Source organism: Girardinichthys multiradiatus, chromosome 3 (genome assembly GCF_021462225.1).
Source record: "Girardinichthys multiradiatus isolate DD_20200921_A chromosome 3, DD_fGirMul_XY1, whole genome shotgun sequence".
NCBI classification, from domain to species: domain Eukaryota; kingdom Metazoa; phylum Chordata; class Actinopteri; order Cyprinodontiformes; family Goodeidae; genus Girardinichthys; species Girardinichthys multiradiatus.
Genome location: NC_061796.1, coordinates 38,977,403 through 38,997,445, shown reverse-complemented (window position 1 = coordinate 38,997,445; position 20,043 = coordinate 38,977,403). Strand labels below are relative to the sequence as shown.

Here is a 20,043-nt window from a genome sequence, read left to right as displayed (position 1 = left end):
GAGGTCAGACTCTGAGTTAAGTTAAAAGGCAACAACATTTATTTACTTTGAAAAGTTTCTCATCTTAATTTAAAATAATATAAAAATGGCATATTTCCTGTGAAAGAAAAAAATGAGACAATGTTCACTAACGTGTTATGTGCACCGCACATAACTGCAATTGTGAAAGGGTAATGTGCTATGTGTTCAACTAATATAAGTGGAAGGGACCTCTTTTCTCTCTTTTTTGTTTTGAAAGAGAAATAATGTGCCCAAGTGCTGTGCTCCATTGTTATTTTTCATAAAACTTTTCCATAAACGCTGTAAACAGTTTCATGGGGTCACTGCTGTTTAGAAGAAGAAAAAAAATGCAGTTTTATAATTCTAAGTTGAATTAAGGTTAATTATCCACATTGATGATATATTAACATGAAACACAACTTGTTGGAACTCATTTATGTGTATCGTGGTTATCAATTATGGGGGAGAAGACAAAGTTGTATCTCTGCAAGAGAGAGCGACCACCACTGCTTAAACTACGAAAAGATGGGCACGGCGTGTGGCGTAGCGGTAGTTTGCTACCCATATACAGAGCCTTCAAACCAGGGACAGCTGTGTCCCTGGTTTGAGTCCCGACCCCATCGACCTGCGCTGCATGTCTTCGCCCTCTCTTTACCCTACTTTTAAATAACAATAAAAACAAAGGCCACTAGTGTCACAAAAAGAAACCTAAAATCAGGTTTTGGCCACCGCTCAGTGAGCAATGGTCTCAGTCTTGCCGCCCCAATGAAACGTTTCTGGCTCCGCCACTGCCCCTAACAAGAAATCTTTAGAGCACTTCATGCTTCTCTCTGTTGACAAGCTTTGTGGAGATGCTGATTTCATTTCCCAGTAGACTTGGCATCTCTCCACACTGCCAAACGTAGCAATATTTACTTTAATGACCATGGTATCGCTGTACTTGATTGGGGGGCAAACGCACCTCACAGAAAACAGCAGAGAATCTATGGAGGATTATCAAGAAGAAGATGAGAAAAACCCGGCCCAACAAAGCAACCTGGGCTTTCTTGACACCTTAGCAGTGCCACAGGCTGATCACCTCCATGGCATGCCACCTTACTGCACAGTACAAGGACAGTTTCAAGAAAAATATTTTATCAGGTCTTATGTAAGCCATAATCAACAAAATTATTAAAATTTGAAATCCCTTTGTGTGTAATGAATGCAGCTGATATGTGATTTTTACTTCTCAAACTGAATTACTGAAATAAATAAACTTTTTGATGATATATCAATTCATTAAGATAGGCATTAGTATGTAACTTGTGTTATTTTATGTATTTCAAAAATACTTTCAAATTTGGCAAAATATTAATTGTAAAAATTAGTTATAAGAAAGCTCAAAACTACATAAAACACAAATAAGAGCGCAGAAATTAATAAAAAAGACAATTCTACACAAATGCACAAAGATGAGCAACAAGAGCCAAAAAACAAAATATAAATAAATATACCTTTATAAGTGAGTGCAAAAACAAAACAAATTGTGCATTAAAACAGACATAAAAGTATCCAGTCAAAAATTTTAAGAGATACAAAAATTTACAAGATGCACAACTAAATTTTAAACTTAAAGGAACAACACAATTCCAAAAAATACAGACATTAGCATAAATGTCAACAAATGCAGAAATCTAGAGAAAAACGATGGTTCATAATTATATTTATGAATTAGTGTGAACAAAATTGCATAAAAATGTAACAAAAACAAATACTATGTATAAAGTAATCCACTTGCATAAATAAAAATAAAACATAAGAATCTGGAGCAGAATACACACACAACAGCCCTAATGTGAGTGAGGAAACAAACCAAATTCTTTAAAAGGCAAAGCAGCAAGACTTTTATTTTTACAGTTTAGCCAGAACTATATTTGTGATTAAGTGAAAAACAAAACAAACTCTACCAAAAGCAATGAAAAAATCATACAAAAAACTGCATGACTTATAAAGAAGGGCTTCATGCAAAATAATAAAAAAGTCTGAAATTTAACACAGAAAATACAGCAGTAATATCATTGAGATATTGAAAATATAGGACACAGTTAATTTCAATAAAATATTTGCAAATTGACACAGAAGCTCAACAGGTAAATACAGTTGACATGAAAACACTGAATAAATAAAATAAAAACTAAAACAGAAGAACCCTATAATTCAGACAAAAAAGTGCAACAATGAAAAAAAAAAAAACATAAAAGCACAGTGATGGACCTGAAAATTATTACTTACTAATTAGTCTAAAACAAAACTTGTTTTAAAGGTTTATATACAAAAACAAAACAAACAAACAAACAAACAAAAAACTAGAAACGGGATACACAACTCTGTCAAATCCATGGTTTTGGTTAAGGAAGTAGGCTGCAAAACAACACAACTAAACGAAATGCAACCTAAAGGTCAATCAGGAAAAGGGCAAAATGTCTCAGCTCTGATGCTATAATCATGACCATGGCTGCAGGTGTTTTTACAGGATAGTTTGTTATTTTTTCTTTTTTTTTTAAGTTTGCTATTGTTGGGAAGGAACGGTCCATCAACAAGTTAGACCTTATAGATTATAAATATAAGTTCCTTTATTTTGAAAGGGAGCTAAATCCGTTATTCCTACTTTGTGATTCAAAGTGAGACTGTGTAATATTTTCAAATGTTGTTGATGACAGTTTTACTGGAAGCTGCATGTGATGAATGTTAATGAAGTCATTTCAAAGGATCGGTTCACATGACACTTATCTGTCACATCGTGTGCCATGCTGATCTTCCTCTTTATGTAGGCAGTAAACACAGAAAAAAAATGACTAATCTCAGAAGTGAAGTAATCAGTTTAACTGTCTCTTTTTGCTGTTGTGTCAGGTTTCTTTTGCAAAATAAGAACACACCCTTCTTAACAAAAGGACGTTAAGAATTGTGGTAAAAGGCAGAACATTAAAGTATTAGTGACATGTGGTTCAATAGAAAGGTTGCACATGTAAAAACTAAGTGTAGCTCTCATTTAGGCTATAGTAATCTAGAAAACACAGTGTGAGTGAAAAGGCTTAAAAGTATTTGTTACTTGTTATTCAAAACCTAGTTCAGAAGAAAGCAGATGAACATGCTGAACATCGAAGAAAGAAATGAGTTGAATGACAGAGCCATCTGCTGGTCAATAGAGGTACTGTTTTTGCTCTAATGATGCCAGGACAGATTACTACCATTCTTGAATTGCAGTCATTGGCTGCACAAAAATCATTCTGAGGGTCACGAATGAATCTAGCTCTCCCCTGCTCAGTACGCTACCAACTCTTTAAAATGTTTTAGGGGAAGATTTAGTGCTGACCAACTGTAAAAACAGGGGTGTACAAAGTAATAAGAGCGGGGATGTCGATAACTTTCACTGTTAGTGCCAGAATTATTTTACGAACCCTTGCCTGCTGTCATTTTTAATTCATACATCTGTCAACATTAATAAAAAAAATTATATATTGAGCTGTGTTGTATTTGTATTGCATTGTCTGTATTTTCTCAGCAGTAATGTTTGTTATTTTCCTAGTGTGTTAGGATTTGTTTAGTCTAATTTTATTAATTGTGTGTCTGTGTTGTACCTATATATTTGTATTTTATCATTATTTTAATATCATGGCCTGTGGACTACAGATAAAAAATTGCCTTTTGGCCAACTCTGTTTTTTTAACTCATGAGTTATCATGTTTTTTTTTTTAAATTGCAATGTTCCCTTTCAAATAAATACTCAAATTGTTGCAGTTATTTTAGCGCAAAGGTTTCTGAGCAACTAGAATTTACAAATGTAGTTTACAACAACCATAAAGTGCTTTTTTGTTATAACCACTAGAAATGTATTTGCAGAGTAAATGGAAGCCAAATAATCCTTTTTTAAACTACATAGAAGCCTTAAAAAAACCTCAACAAATAGGGCCAAATATGCGCTGATGCAAAGCCTTTCAAACAAGACACAGGCAAATTAAAATCTTGAACAACAGGCAGTATTTGTCTTTTACATACCACGTTTTTGACTGTATTTGTTATGTCATCAAAGATGTTATTCAAAAGCAGAGTTGGAATTTATTAAACTTGGCTAAATAAAGTGAATGTTTTCAAAGAAGCAGTAACTCACATCCATTTTATGATGCCATGTACTCTAAACAATGATTCCCAGGGCCTTTGGAAGAAGATTCCCAAACAGCTATTGGTGGAAAACGTGCCATACAGTTGCTGAGCAAGTGAAGGATGACACATCTCTCATGTCTTTGCTGTTTTTCTTTTCTTAATCAAATGGCTGTTATCATTTGCTGCATAGCCAGCAACATTGATCTTTAAAGTTATCTTTTCTATTCCTTCTATGAAGGAAACTGTAGTGTAAAGGAAGGGTTGCCAGTTGAGAAGCCAGTTCATCAGGTTTCTCTTGAAATTATCTATGCGGGACTTATAATAAACAACACAACTTATATATGGTGCTTTATAAACCAAGGTGCTTGATGATGGGTGAGAATTGAACAACTTATAGCTTGGCTAAAGGACAGCAAAGACAAAACCTCTGGAATAAAAGTTGGAGGAAACGTGTTGGGAAGATACAGTATGAAGGAAATAATATACTGAGAAAAACAAAAGGGACCTGTGGCCTGTTGTGGCTGCAGGTAATCTTACAAGGAACAGAACAGATGGGAGATTAGAAGGCCTGAGGATAAGAAAATCTAAGAAGAAAACAACATTTTAATACAAATAATGGAACCAAGAATAACAAACAAAACAATGTCCCTCCAAAATAAAGCCCTAAAAATGACAAACTATGACAAAGAACCCTAAAATTTTCCAAAACTTTCTTTTGTAAAAAACTGAAAGTAATGTATGCCAAATACTTAATGCCAAAACCTAAAAAAAAAACTCCTGTGACTTTTATGCTATAATATACTTATACTGTAACCTTATCATATACTAGATGCAAAGTTTTCAGATAGTAGCTCTTTAGTGATCCCTTTGCTGGAGCAAATCTGTCCGTCAAACTGAGTTATCTTTCGTTTCTTAAATAGATTTACCTAAAGCAATGGGAACAAACCTATTTAAAAAGGACGAGACAGGATGCACAAAAAACAACCCAATTTTAAATGATCAACTTTATTGTACTTTGAAGCCGCCAGCATCAGGCATTTGATTCGCTAGATAAAGAACACAAGCTGAGCATGTCTAATATATTGGAACAATCTCAGTGGTACATTTGCATGAAGCAGGACACCAGGCAAACACCAGCGGGTTGTTGCATCCATTGATGACTTTCAATTTGGGACAGTTGATGAAGCTGTTTATATAAGGACATGGATTGGCTGAGAAAGAGAAAAAAAACAATTAAGGCATCTTTTAAAATATAAGAACAAGTTTCTTCTCTAATTTTATGCTATTCTACTTACTACAGAGGTTGTCCACACAGTTGTTTGGACAAGAAGCACATGAGGTTCCAACCTTGTAAGGTGGCCATCTCTTGAAGTTTCCACTGAGAGATAAAGACCATTTAGATTTTGTAAATAAGAAAATGGATCAAATTCTCCCTCAAAATACTTCACACAATACCATATATTGACAGAGTGGAAATAGGCTTTTTGGAAACTATAGTGAAATTTAGAAAAATTAGAAAACATCAAAATCAGATATATCTACAATTTTATAGGAATCTGCCTGTGCTAAACTTAGTTTATTAGAGTTCATCTGGGACGGAACAAGCTTGTCTATATGTTGTTTTTCTTTTTACAATAAAACCTTGTTAGTAATGCTTTTTAATGAATTTGTGCTTTTTTTTAAATAATGATTTTATTTATTTATTTATTTATGTATTTACTGTCTTTGTGATGTTATGGAAGTGTACAATATGTCCTAAGGGAGAAAAATAAAGAAACTTTGAGAATATAAAGTTTTACAGTTGACAGTGCATATCAGAGCAGAAACCAAGACAGGGATTGTTTAATGCACCAATCTAGAGAAGGATGCAAAAAACCTTCAGCAGCATGGAATGTCCCAAAAAGCAATTTGGTCTGTATTCCTTGGAAATTTAAAACGTTTGGAAGCACCAGAACACTCCCTAGATACAGACGTCCATCCAGACTCAGTAATCAAAGACATACTTTGCTCAGACAGGTAACCAAGAACACAACGGTCACTTAGGTTGAGCTCCAGTATTAAACCATTCAGAAGGCCAACCTGCACCAATGTACTTCACCAAGCAGGTCATTATGGCAGTGGCTCTATGCACAATTCAGCTCACTTTAATATTGCCAAAACACATCTTGTCAGACCAAAAGATTAATCTGGTCTGATTAATCTAAAAAATAAGATTTTAGCCTGAACTCTCAGCATCATGTCTGGAGAAAAACAGGCACTGCTCATTTTAGGCTAGCATTGTTCCTACTGTGAAGCATAGTGGTGGTAGATGCTGTTGGGATTTTTTTTTTTTTTTGTGGAAGGAACTGGTGACTATTTCACAAAGATGGAAGGATGACATCATTTAGGTTTGAAGAGATGTTTTTTTAGATAGCCTGATCCGGCGTGCTTTGAAACAGCTTAATGCAATGATTCATCTTCCAACATGGCAACAAGTCAAAGCACACAGGCACACTAACAGTGGCTTCAGGTGAATCTGTTACCGTCCTTAAATGATCTAACCAGAGCCTTGAGATAAATCCAATCAAACATCTCAGGAAAGACAGAAAATGTCAATCTACCAATGTTATCCATCTAATGGAATTGAGCATGATCCAGCCGAATCTGATCAGAAGTATGGTAGAAAACACCCCAAAACGTGTGCCATGGTTGAAGAGAGCATTCTAAAGAAGATCTGAGACCGTCACTGCTGGCCAATGTGCTTTAAAAAAGTATTGAGAAGGGATGGAAATACTTATTTAGATGTGATTTTATTTTCCCTTTTTCATACATTTACAAAAGTTCCAATAACAGATTTTTAAACTTGTCAATATAGGGTGCTTAGTATACAATTCTAAAAAAAACTAAATGTATTCATTTCAGTTTGCAACAACACTTTAATGTAATAAAATGTAGAATAAGCACTGTGCATACTTTATGGATGCACTGTAAGATAAAGTTAAGACTTTTAAAAATCACATGTAAAAATAACAAATTAAATGGGTGTGGGAGATGTCACATACGCTCTGTAGTAATGGCAGCCGTAGAAGTAGATGTTGTTGGGACATAGAGCAAGTCCACAGCCCACTTTGTAGGAGCTGTTCCACACCACCTGGCAACAAAACAATTACTGGTCATTTTTTGGCACTGTCATGTTTTAAAAACTTCCAAGTAAATTCTTTGTTGTAGCACTTAGGACCCCTGCACAGAGCAGGGGAAGTTAGAGTGATTGTACTGAAGTCAGTCATCTTCTATAGCAGGTCTTCCATAGTGGGTTATGGGGAAGCTGGTGTCTATGTCCAGAAGTCTATGGGCGGGAGGCTGGGTACACCCTTGACAGGTCGCCAGTCGCAGGGCAACACACAAACAACCATGCACACACTCATTCACACACCTAAGGGCAATTTAGAGAGACCAATTAACAGTCATGTCTTTGGACTGTGGGAGGAAGCCGAAGTATCCGGTGAGAACCCACGCATGCATGGTGAGAACATGCAAACTCCATTCAGAAAGAGATTAGAGTGATTGCTGTGAGTCAAACCCAGGACCTTCTTGCTGCAAGGCAACAGTGCTACCAACTGTGCCACATTGAGCTAAAGTGTTTTTCATAAAAAAAAAATTGTCTGATGAAACACTGTACAAGATGGTTACAGGTGGAGACAGCATTGGGCAAAGGCTTCAAACCTTAACCTTAGACCTTCCTGTCTATAGAAAAAAAAACTAGCTTGCTTATGGTTAGACAACACTGTTTTGTAACTGTGGGTACCTGTGTGTAATGACCGATGGGTTGTCCGTTGGTGGATCCATTGGGATAACGATAGTGTAACTTCTCATCATGCCAGGCACTTATAATGTTGGTCCATGAAGATCGGGAAGATGAAAATAACAGATTCTCACCTAATTCATATCCTGGTTAATGGAGGGAAACACATGGCAGCACTGATTAATGAGTATCTGTAAATACTCTTTTTTTTATTTATTGCTTTTATCTGCCACTAGATTACACTATTTATATAAAACTGGCTTCATTAAAAAACTTATTGAAGATATTCTCCTTAATGATAACATAGCTCACCTAATGTCATTTATAAGACATTAGGAATGACAATGAGATAACGTTCACAGTGTCTGTAACTGTTTATCACAAGGGCAGTCAGTTCAAAATGAGCTTTTACACTAATGGAGGCAATATTTACGGCCCTGAATGATGCAGCAAAGGAAAAAAAGGAAAAGAGAATTAAAAAGAGGTACAACAAATGTACCATCAAGCAGACGAGTGCTGGTGGGTCCATGACCAAGAATACATCTGTCAACCCAAGCCTGAGCACTGGCTGCTAACTCCAAACTGTAGGCCTGATAAAAAAGTAAATAAATCAAAAGTTTAGTTTTGATTTCATAAAACACAAAAAGAACTATTTACAAAAACTGTGATATATCATAATTAACAGACACACAAAGATATTTATCTCAAACATATGAACTAATATGTCTTGCATCCTATGTTGAACTGTGCTTCTTAACCAGGAAATGAGCAACTGTGGTGACATGTTGAGTTTCTGTTTCTGATTTTGCCTTCAGACGGTTTGCTTGTGTTAGGTTACAGTGCTGAATGTATTGATAAAAAACGTATTGATAGATAACCAGAACAAATACAAAATCAGTTTTCAAACAATGATTAAATTTATAAAATGTAAAGAGCTATTCAAACCAGCCTGTGCCTATGTGAGAAGTAATTACCTCATAAATCTTTAAATAATTGGTAACCAGTCTTTTATATGGCTGCTGGAGAATTTTGGGCCACTCTGTTTTTCAAAATCAGCCACACTGGAGGTGTTTTCAGCCAATGTAAAAGCCTATTTGAAGAATGAGCCAAAATATCTCAATCAGATTTAGGTTTAGGCTTTGACTAGACTGCTCCTAAACCTTCATTTTCCAAGTATGTGGCACAATTTAAAGACAAATAAGTCAGTCAGTCAGTCAGTCATTTTCTACCGCTTATTCCATAGTGGGTGGCGGGGGAGCTGGTGCCTATCTCCAGCATCTCTATGGGCGAGAGGCAGGGTACACCCTGGACAAGTCGCCAGTCCATCGCAGGGCAAAGACAAATAAGTATTATTATTATTTTTGAGTTACTAGAATTGTTACAACAAAGAAATAAATTGACAAAAATGCAAATTTCCATAGTTTTTGTGCAGTGTAGTTGTCTAAAAATTGTGTATTTTACTTAGTTTAGTACTTTTTGGTACTTGTTAATGTTTATTTCCCCTCTTGTTTCTTGTTTTAACTTCGGTAGAAACATGTGTTACATGATTGTATGAACAGTGGTATAAAAAGTGGTCGATTGATTGGTTGATTAAACTACAAAGACCTAAGGTTGTATATTTATAGAAAAAACACCATGAATGCTAACAGTTATTCATGGTGGTGGTTTTAAGCTTTCAAGCTGTTCTGCTGTTTGGATCGCAGTGCATGAAAAATTGTTCTCAAATCATCTGCGGAATTGGGAAAAGGGTCCTCCTACAAGACAATGACCTGAGACGAAAAACATTCAGGACAGGGATAGAAAACCTAAGGTGAAGATGATAGAATGGCTATGCCCAACCAATTTAACTTGTGCAAATTCTCTAAAGAAAAGAGGCAATAAACCATATTTAACCATTATCAGAAAGTTTTTTTTTGTTTCTTTGTGGTTTTACACCTAAATTATTTGAGGTTTGTTGGCGTCTACTATGTAGAGTTTGTGGGCTTGAGCTTTTCAAATGTTTAGACACATCTAGCAGAACATCGTGACTTCCAAAGTAAGTCAAAATAAAAATAGTTTGGTGGTCAGGACTTCAGCTAGACTTGTAGTCTAGCTTTATTATTTGGCTAACACATTTAAATGTTACAAATATTTTTAAACAGTGGAACAATTGCAATCTTTACAACTCTAATTCTAAAAAGTGGCCTTTCACTTGTTATTTTGTTGATGTAAGGTAACTTTGTTCACTTGACTTGCTTTGTTGCAGAAAACAAATCTTGAAAATGATGCTGAAAAAGGACCAACCATCATCAGCATGTCAGCTGCAGGAGGCTCAACCGCTCTCCTGAAGGCATTGTGCACATCTACGATCTCGGCCTGCACGGTTGTGTTCTCTGGGCAAATATCTGCGCGCACACAGAAGAACATGCACACACATTAAAACGTAAACAGCAGATTAAAGACACAATGAGCACTGACATTTACTCTGGCAGCTTAAGATATGACTGACAAACACATCCTGGTTTAATTGCTCTGAAATGGCTCAATGTAACAAAGGAGCACAAAGACAGGACTGAGCTAAATCCACTAATCTGATTGGGAGCCGTGCTGGCAGGGTTTCAGCTGCTGCCGAAAATAAAACAGGGTAGCTGAACACGCCTGCTGGATTTAACAGGGCGCTTACCTTGCTGTGAACACATGATGATGTGAAGCCCATGCATGAGGGAATGAGAAAAAAATTAGGTTAGTTTATCATCAGTGAAACAAAGATTTGAGTAGAGGTGTTTTAACAACTCAGTTAACTGCTGGATTTTTAGTAATGTACACATTAACACCATGAATCCTCTGTAATTTGTTCCTGAAAACATCTGGATTCTTAGTGAGATTTTAGTGCTTGTTTAACTTCTTTGAAGTCAAAAGTTCCTTCCTTTCCTTCTTTAAAATGAAGAAAATGTTTCAATATATCCAAGGAAAAAAAAAAAAAACAATAAGCCTCCATATTTTATTAGAACCTTTTGTTTTGAACCTGAACTCGCATTAATAAAATATTTATATACATTTACTGACAAGAAATGTTCAACACCCAGAAAACAAATTCAGATTTGAATGATAATCAATGATTTCATCATGAAGAATTCCTCACAGTTCTGCACCTTGTTTCTCGTGAAGTATGAAATATCCTGGCCTAAAAGAAGTTTATTACTGTTCATTTCACCTCGACTAAAATAACACATTTCGCTGTTCTTGTGTTGTAATACAGGCCTCAAGGCAAAAGATTTTGAGCTGCCTATGTCCACTTGTATTTTTGTTTAATATGTGTTTCTCTTTTTTAGGATTTTATTGCCTGAGGACATCTGTAAGTGAAACAATACACCACTGGATAGAATCTTTAATTTGGACATATTAGGACCCCTGATGAAATCAAGAGACTTAGAGTGATATTACTTATTGAGAGCATATAGTCACATTTCCTACATGAGAGGATTGGTGTCAAAGTAGTTGTAAAATGTCCTCTAGGCAGATAGGTAGAGATCCATGGTTGTTTGAAACATGCACGAAACTACTCCTTTTTCTTCTTGAAATGCCAGATATGAAATGAGGATTTGGTAAAATGAGGAGCACCCACAACACAAGACATTTCACAGCCATGGGGAAATAGAGATAGAGGTAGTACATCTTTGTTAGTTAATCCATCTATACATATTTAAAACATATTCTTTAAAAATAGTTGGGTATATACAAAGTACAGTGTGGTTAAAAAAAAAAAAGTATTACCCCTTTACAGATGTCTTCTGTTTTTGCTTTTTGTCAGACTTTCTCAATTTTTACATCATACAAAGGTAACTTGAGGAAATCCAAAATGTAGTATTTCAATTATAATTTATTTAAGGAGGAAATAAATCTCAAAATTAAGTGGTCTACTCAAAATCTGGACTTTAATCTGAATGCAATGCTGTGGCAAGACCTTAAACAGGTTGTTCATGCTTGAAAACTCTCCTGTGGGGCTGAATTAAAACAATTCAAAGAAGAGTGGATTAAATTTCCCTGCAGTGATGTAAAAAAGGTTAAATTCCAGTTGTTGAAAATGCTTGATGGTAAAATAAGAAGTCAAGAGGTTACTTTCAACACAAAAAGGTCCTACACTCAACAAAGCTCAAAGCATAATTTAGCTAGGTTGTGTTTTGAATATGACCAGTAGAATTTAAGATTTAACATTATACTGCAGGCTCAGATACTTCAAAGTGATAGAGTTGCACTCACCACAACACAGACCGTGTGTACATCTTGGAGCATTAAGATGCTAATCAAGATGACAAACATCTTCCCAACAACAAAGATGATGCCTCTGCAAAAGAAGTGCAATACTGTAATATTCTTAACTCTTACTTTTCTTGTTTTGAGAACAAATATTACTTGAGAAAAACAATACAATTCTTGTATGGACCACTTTGTCATTTTCATTATTTGTTTTAATGGAGCACAATAAATAACAACAATAAGATACGTACATTTTTATGTTAAAGTGAAACCTATAGCAGGTTTGTCTTCTTGGCTGCTGGATGTTCTTCTTAGCTAAGAGTGTTTGTTGCATCCGTTACTTAAGGAAACCTCTGAACTGACATACCTGCTCTTAGGTTTTCTTCTTCTTCTGGAGGAGGAGTTGAGTTAAACATTTTCTTCTCCTCCTTTTATAGATCCAGCTGCGGTGGTCAGTGTAGTCAAAAATCTGACACATTCCACTCCAGGTGATAATGCAGCGTGACCCATGGCTTCACACAATGAACACTGAACAAAAAAACTATCTATCACATTGCACTAAAGACGCTTTTTCTTCTGCAGGGTGCAACTGACAGGGAGTACATAAGGGATTGCTAAGCCCAGTGGTTTAGTGAATTTCTCAAACATTAACTGATATTTACATAGCAGATAATGGAAACACTGTTGTGTTCAAGGTAAATAAAGGTAAAGGAGAACTGGTAGGACACATTATTAAACTAAATGTCATGTTTATAGGTGGATACAACTCTTGTAGGCTAAAGACACACCCTGTAATCATTTTTGCAAATTATGCAGGTTAAGTAAAAGATGATTCTGAGGAGCATAGTAGGAGTGAGAACTGAAGTTTAGACACTTTGTGATGTGCTTAATTAATAAAAACAGCACATTCATTAAAGGAATCAGCATTTCCACTGACCCTTCTTTTTTCATAACCTATTCTCTCTCACATAGTGGATATAAACTTGCTGTATCGAAACCTGAGTAATGGTGCTCCATTTTTGTGTCCTTAGATGTATTTTCCCACCTGCTTTTTGAGGACTGACCACGTGTACTCGATCCTGAAAGTAGACCTGCTGTCAGGATCTGGAGTCATCCTGCTGCCTGCTATTAACACTGTTCCAATACTAGGTGCCGCCAACAGGAGATTGCTGGAGACTACGGGTGTGGCTCATTGGTTCATCAGCTGGGAAGCATAAAGAGGATGGATTGCCAGCACTTCGTTGCCTGAGTGCTTTGCCCTCCGTGGTAATCTTCTGGCCAGCTCTGAAACCTGTTTTTTGCAAGTTTATTTGTGAAAAAAGATTGCAAGACTTTTCTCTGAACTTGAAACACTAACTTCCTCCTGTTACCTGTTCCAGGTGTGATCTCTGGCTGATCTGATCCAGACCTCTGTTTGTTGTGCAGATTCCTTCCTGGACTAGGACTGAACGTGGCAGACTGTGTTCCTCTCCTGACTCTGTGCCTCTCCCTGGTGGGTTCCCCCCCAGTAAGAAACGTGAACCTTTAGACACATGCACTATAAAAGGATGTTTAACTCATGCTACATGTCACATTTTCTTCTGCTGTGAACAAAAGATTTCCCAGAAATACCAAACAATAAGACGGTGTGTCATAAAAAGTCATTTTGCACCTGCTCTCCATTGTTGTACTCCATTGTACTTTGTGCAGAATTTCACTTTTTCATCAAGTTTGTTTTATTTGTTTTGTTTTTGTGTTTTAAAGGAATGCAGGCTTCTTTTCTTGGTGGAAGATGTTCTTCACCTTCATACTTGTGCAGCTGCACTCTCATCCACCTGCTTCCAATGATTAGGAAGCTCTGCACTGGTGGTGACATGATTCTAAAGCTCCGTACTCTACCACTAGGACCCTGCTCAGACCTGGTATTAACATGCTTCCTGAATAAACCAGGTTTAAGTGAACAAATATACACCCCTGGCATTAAAATCCATCCTAGGGGATCAGATCAAAGTTACCTGCTTTACATGCAAACAAACACAGTGGCTGCAAGCTGAACAATCAGCAGGTCTGATGTTGCTGTAACATCATTGATATATTATCCACTTGAAGTTATTATTGAGGCAGTAACATGGCTTATGTTAAACTCTGGGGTATTATTCCAGCTACAAACTCTTTATTAACTCACACGTGTAGCTTAACAGATATGCAATCAGTAAAATCCAGACTTGCAAAAGATCATTATTTTTTTTTACTGATGAAAACCGCAGTTAAATTAGATTTTTAATTTGACAATAGCAGTGCTAATTCTGACAACAGCTGTTTCCAGAGGTTTATTTTTATATCTTTTCTTTTAACCATCCAGATAACTGTTTCTTGAGAAAAGTCCCATCATGGGAATGGGTGGGTCTTTCATGGTGTCCCAGGACAGATTGCATCCTGGCTTCCCACTTAGTACGAAAACAAGTGCACCAGGCTATTGAAGAAAACAGTTCTCAAAGCATCCTGGGTGCATTCAAACTTGTGTTTAGCTCTTTCTTGACACAATTGGATCACTCAGAATCCATGTTAGTGCCATTTGTGAACGGGGTCTAGAAGACAATGATTACAAGCACATTTGTCTATCTTTTATAGCAATGAATCTGCTTTTCTTTGGGTATTTCTGCCAAAAACCTTTTTTGACATGACTACACTAAAATGAAGTTAGTTGGTTATTTTCATGCAAAAATAGTGAAATGGGGTTTTGTTATACTTTACTTAAACTTTTAAAGCAAATGCCCTTTATGGTGAAGTACCCTGCCTGCGACCACAAAGTTTCACCAAGAGAACCTTCTACAAAAAAAGAATAAAAAAACTGAACTCAAGTGATTGTTTAGATATTATCTTGATCATATGCATGATAATAATGCAGGTCATGTGAAGTTTTAAAGCTGAAATAATCAAGATTTTCAGCAAGAAATACTTCTGTATTTTCTCATCTGTCACAAAAAACTTCTCCATAAATTATCAACAGACAGTTTTAGAAGTTACCACTTTTCTTGCACAGTCCAAAAACAGGACTATATAAATAGAGTTATAACAGGCATTTTATTTACTTAATAGTTTCTTGTGTGTTCTCAGAGTACTCAGGCTTCTTCTTACAGTCAAAACACACCACAGGGTAACGTTTAATTACCTAACAATATTTGTTTTGGATTTAGCCATGTCTTTTGTGGTTCGCTGCCTTTGGCTAAAGAATAATGATCCATTCATCTCTAGGTGGAGCGTTTTATGTTTTCCCTGTTTTCTCCAGGTACATTCATGTCCTTGCATAGGCCAAATACATACAAATAAAAAAGAACATGTATTTTTACAGTCTAATGTCCCTTCAGGATTAGAAAAGTATAACTGAATTGAATAACATTTTATTTACTTTACTGATTGTTACTATGGGCATTATTGTGGCTCAGGTGGTTAGCTTTGTTACTGTGTATCTCTGCATTAAATGAAAAATGCAACGTTCAGTCAGTTTACATTCTGCTGTCAGTGGTAATAAATGTAAAGTGCAACGATGCATGTCATGGGTGTAGTTCTTTATGTACCAATGGCTATGCATACATTCAGATGTTTCTCCTTTTCCATGAAGTCAGGAGGAGTTCAAGGAAAATGTTTTTCTTCATGAAATACTTGACTGGAACAAATTGCTTTTGGTCAGAGAAAGATATAAATGAGGGACAGTAATAGTAGTTGCTGTGATGGGAAGGAGTATAAAATGTCAATGGGAACTTTCTTGTTTAAACTAGTTCAACATGGTCATAAATAACAGAGGACATCATAACAATAAGCCAATAACATCTCAAATGCAACTACTCTGTCAAAATAAAACTGAACACAGCAGGAAGATGATTATTCTTTATTTGAGGAGAACATTTCTTGTTTTACCTCTTTGGACAGCAGGGGCCACTGTGGCATCTCCTATGACTGGAGATATTGTGAACCAACAGCAGAACACAACAGTCTGACGCCTTGAATAATAAAAACTAATCATTTAATTAAAACAACCTTAATATTGTCTATCTGAAATTAAAAGCCACATTCAGTGATATGTTTTGTTCCACTACTTCTCCTAACCAGTCATCTGTCTATCTTAGGACCTCAGATCAGACTGATGCTTCCATAAAGCACAGTCTGTATAAATACCACGCTCGGCTGATGTTTTCATAACTGGTCTCACTCTATTTGTCACATTTCAGTTCTCCAGTAGATCAAAAGAAGCCATCTGGCTGCATGGCCATTTATGGCTGTAAGGTCAGGGTTTTGATGCCGTTACGGTCCGTTAAACACACCTAATATGCACCAATAAAGCCTTTAAATAGGAACAAACTGACAATGACATTCAGAGTTACTGTTTGGCTTTTTTAACTCAAGGTAAGTAATGTTGAATGTTATACAGTGGGAGATCATCAGTGGCTCTTGAGCTTTAGTGCCAAGAGCTCTTTCCTCATTTCTATGGTTAGAAAACAACATTAACCGCTCCATTTCAGCTTCAGGTCTCTCAGTGGTTTACGATTTGCCAGAGTGCCCCTTTGAACGTTTTATCTTTGGAGGTGGGCTAGAAATGCCCTTCCAAAATTGGCCTCTTTGTCCAAACCGAACAGAAATGTTCTGGCAGTTTCTGCTTGCAGGGTTGGTGATTAATGTCTGATGGGGGCTCCTGATGTGATGGCAAACAGAGGCAGGATATGTCCATCTTCAAAAGAAACGTATCGTTAATTTTGAAGCCTTCAGAAATGTTCTTACAACAACATATGAGGAGGACACTTAGGGCTTACTGGCAAATGAGGGACCAGAATCCTTGTGAGGCCAGAAATGACTCATGAGGAACTCTGAGTCCACATTAGAGGGGACTGGTAGGTCAAATCATGTTCAGCTTTCACCAGTAATGACGACAACTCATCAGAAAAGCAGGTAGTTCTTTTGGGCTTTCTTTAGTTGGTGAGTATATTTTTGACTAGTTAAATGACAAAATAATAATATGGAGCTGTAGTTTATTTTCCATGACTTACATCCAAATAAAAAGCAAAGGACTAAGTCAGTTTTGCTGCTGTTTTTTTTGTTTTTGTCCTGTCTTGACAGCTTATGCAAACACATGGTGGGACTGGTTAACTTACAGTGTAAGTGACAGATTTTCTCCTCAAAAGGAAGAAATTATGATATTTCAACTGTGGCAAAGTTTATTTTGTTATGACTCCATAAAATTAACGACAACACAATATATATTAGTTAAGGCAGCAAATTGGAGAGGCCACTTAATTTATGAAAAGACACTGATACTAAGTAGAGAGCGGAAAAAACAAAAATGTTATGGTGGAAAGCATGGAAACAACAACAAGTCAGTCAGTCATTTTCTACCGCTTATTCCATAGTGGGTCACAGGGGAGCTGGTGCCTATCTCCAGTAGTCTATGGGCAAGAGGCAGGGTACACCCTGGACAGGTCACCAGTCCATTGCAGGGCAACACACAAACAACCATGCACACACTCATTCACACACCTAAGGGCAATTTAGAGTGACCAATTAACCTAACAGGCATGTCTTTGGACTGTGGGAGGAAGCTGGAGTACCCAGTGAGAACCCACGCATGCACGGGGAGAACATGCAAACTCCATGCAGAAAGACCCCTGGCTGGGAATCAAACCCAGGACCTTCTTGCTGCAAGGCAACAGTACTACCAACTTTGCCACCATACACCATACAGCCCAGAAAAAATTATTTGTTTTTGCTTTTAATAATTTGGAAACAACGATTAAAAGCAAAAACAAATAATTTAAAAATTGCTATTCTTATTAACTAAGGTTATCTTTGTTTGACATTGAAATTTATTTGATGAAAAATTGTTTCAGGCCTCTTAGATATAAAATGAAATGTCCAAAAACAATGTAATATCTAAAAATACTGCTGGAGATATCTAGTATTCATATGGAGTGAATTGAAAAGCAATTTTCACCATCGTTATTATGATAACGACTGGCAACACTTCAATTACCAATACAACCATAAGTAGCACAAATTTAGTCACAAAGAAGTAGAAGGCTCCATTCTTTATAGGCCAAATATATGCCAAAGGTTCCTCTGATATTAAGATTTGGCTTCTGTGGGAAAGATTCAAATCAATAGTTTTCTATAAGTTCTTTTGCTATTTGCTGCTTTCTAAACTTCATTATTTATCCATAACCTTCTTAGCATCCTTGAGTAGGAGTTGTCTGCGCATTTCAAAATAGTATCCATTTGAAAAGATCTCTATTCAGTGGCCATCATGAATAACCCAGTTGTAATTCATGTCGGAATCCAAAGAAATATACTTTTGAAATAAATGAATAATCTGTCTCTATTGATTTGGTTGCTTTTTAAAACTGAAAATAGGTTGCAGTGCGAATGAATGAAGCACCATCAAGATACAGTTTTACTTTAAACCTAGAAGTTGATTAATGAATCTCCTTGATGAAATCCTGAAAGAATTTACAATCCCTCATTACAAAACCATGTTTATTATACTGTAGCTTGTTATTATTTAAAGCTAAATGTAAATGTCAAATTTAGACATTGTTCTGCATTTAATGTGATGCCCATGTTTCAATATTTTTGCATAAATGTAGCTTAAAACATCTTTTTAACGTGTTCTCCTCATATATTGCTAAAGCAGTTCAAATATGTATTTGTAAATTATTAATCTGTGAAATACATTTGAATGTTGCATACATGTAAACTGCAAAAATAAATGTCTTTTAAGGGACTCCTGAAACTAAATGTTTTTGATACTTATTAAATCTGTCCTTTTATAACAATATTTAAATGTGTGTGAGCCCAGTCGGAGGTCTGCTGATATTGGTTTCCTCACACTAACTGCTTGTACCAGAACTTCGAGAACAATACCTGTAGATTAAAATGGGCACTTGAACTATTGAAAATGTCCACACCATTTTCCATACATGTTACATCATGTCTAGGGTTGCAGGTACTGATGCCCGTCTCCAAACATCTCCGTGTAAAATGTTTGGTACATCAACAGACACACAGCAGAGACAACCATCTGCACACAATAAGGGCAAATTGGAATCATCAATTAATAAAATTGTTATGGGCATCATGTCAATGTCCTAGTGGATGAGGTGAGCTGTTTTGGATAGATAACATTTTAGCAATTAACATTATATGATAAACTAAATTTGACTATATGTTATTATAGTTAGTACTAAACATTACTGTAGTTAATTGGATCTGAGTCTGTCTGTGATTAGACTGTATTAAAATGAACTGGATTCATTTGAATTAAATAGGGACCTAATCTGGATTTTACATAATTGGATATGATTTAGACCTGCTATCTTGAATTGAACTTCAGCACATAATCAAATTTTATTAACAAGTGAACCTCTTTATACTCAGGAGTAAGGACAGAAAACTGGCAGGAATGTCTACATTGTTTGGGTTGAGTCCCCAAAGCAATGGTGGCCTTCCATTAAGTACGCTGACAATTAATTGTTTTTTAAAACATTTGGTAGTCAATGCTGTATTTTTTTTAAATATCCAGTTGACAGGTTATATTTTAAACCAAAATCATAACACTGCCGCCTCCATGCTTCACAAATCTTTTAAAATCTATTCTGGCTGCAGATTTGTCCAAAATCTCCTAATATTCATTTCAGGTCCTCATGTCCTATGTTTATATCATAGTAAACCTCTATCAATATGTCACTTAAAACTCATATTTGATAGATCCTCATTCTGCCAGCACAATATCGTACAACTGAGTCTATGTCATCAATTGAAAAATTTGCAGGTACAATCTGTTTTTCGTGGATTCTCTTCATTTATTTTTACCTTGACTGTAACACTGGGTGATATTTTTTGTTGTGTTATATATACACAGA

At 36.0% G+C, this 20,043-nt stretch overlaps 1 protein-coding gene and 1 long non-coding RNA gene across 3 annotated transcripts; one reads left to right on the top strand and one right to left on the bottom strand.

Moving 5' to 3' along the window:
- Nucleotides 1–5,125: 5,125 nt before the first annotated feature.
- Nucleotides 5,126–12,546, bottom strand: LOC124866319 (cysteine-rich venom protein). The gene is made up of 9 exons (XM_047362054.1): nucleotides 12,409–12,546; nucleotides 12,161–12,245; nucleotides 10,584–10,587; nucleotides 10,205–10,305; nucleotides 8,421–8,511; nucleotides 7,925–8,067; nucleotides 7,182–7,270; nucleotides 5,436–5,518; nucleotides 5,126–5,351 (listed from the first exon to the last, which is right to left on the bottom strand). The coding sequence occupies exons 1-9, from the start codon at nucleotides 12,489–12,491 to the stop codon at nucleotides 5,215–5,217; spliced, it is 816 nt and encodes a 271-aa protein (XP_047218010.1). The 5' UTR covers nucleotides 12,492–12,546; the 3' UTR covers nucleotides 5,126–5,214.
- An 836-nt stretch (nucleotides 12,547–13,382) lies between these two features.
- Nucleotides 13,383–15,487, top strand: LOC124866272. Of its 2 annotated transcripts, XR_007037766.1 has the most exons (3): nucleotides 13,383–13,423; nucleotides 13,537–13,649; nucleotides 13,901–15,487. It is a non-coding gene; the product is annotated as an uncharacterized LOC124866272 (long non-coding RNA). The 2 variants fall into 2 exon arrangements; XR_007037765.1 differs by lacking the exon at nucleotides 13,383–13,423 and having other exon boundaries at nucleotides 13,436–13,649.
- Nucleotides 15,488–20,043: the final 4,556 nt, after the last annotated feature.

Excerpts from the sequence above, each read along its gene's own strand:
- LOC124866319 (XM_047362054.1), bottom strand. The coding sequence starts at position 12,491 with ATGCAACAAACACTCTTAGCTAAGAAGAACATCCAGCAGCCAAGAAGA. Across the intron at positions 5,519-7,181 it reads GGCTGCCATTACTACAGAGC|TGGAAACTTCAAGAGATGGC; the intron begins GTATGTGACATC and ends TTTATCTCTCAG. Across the intron at positions 5,352-5,435 it reads CTGTGTGGACAACCTCTGTA|CCAATCCATGTCCTTATATA; the intron begins GTAAGTAGAATA and ends TCTCTTTCTCAG.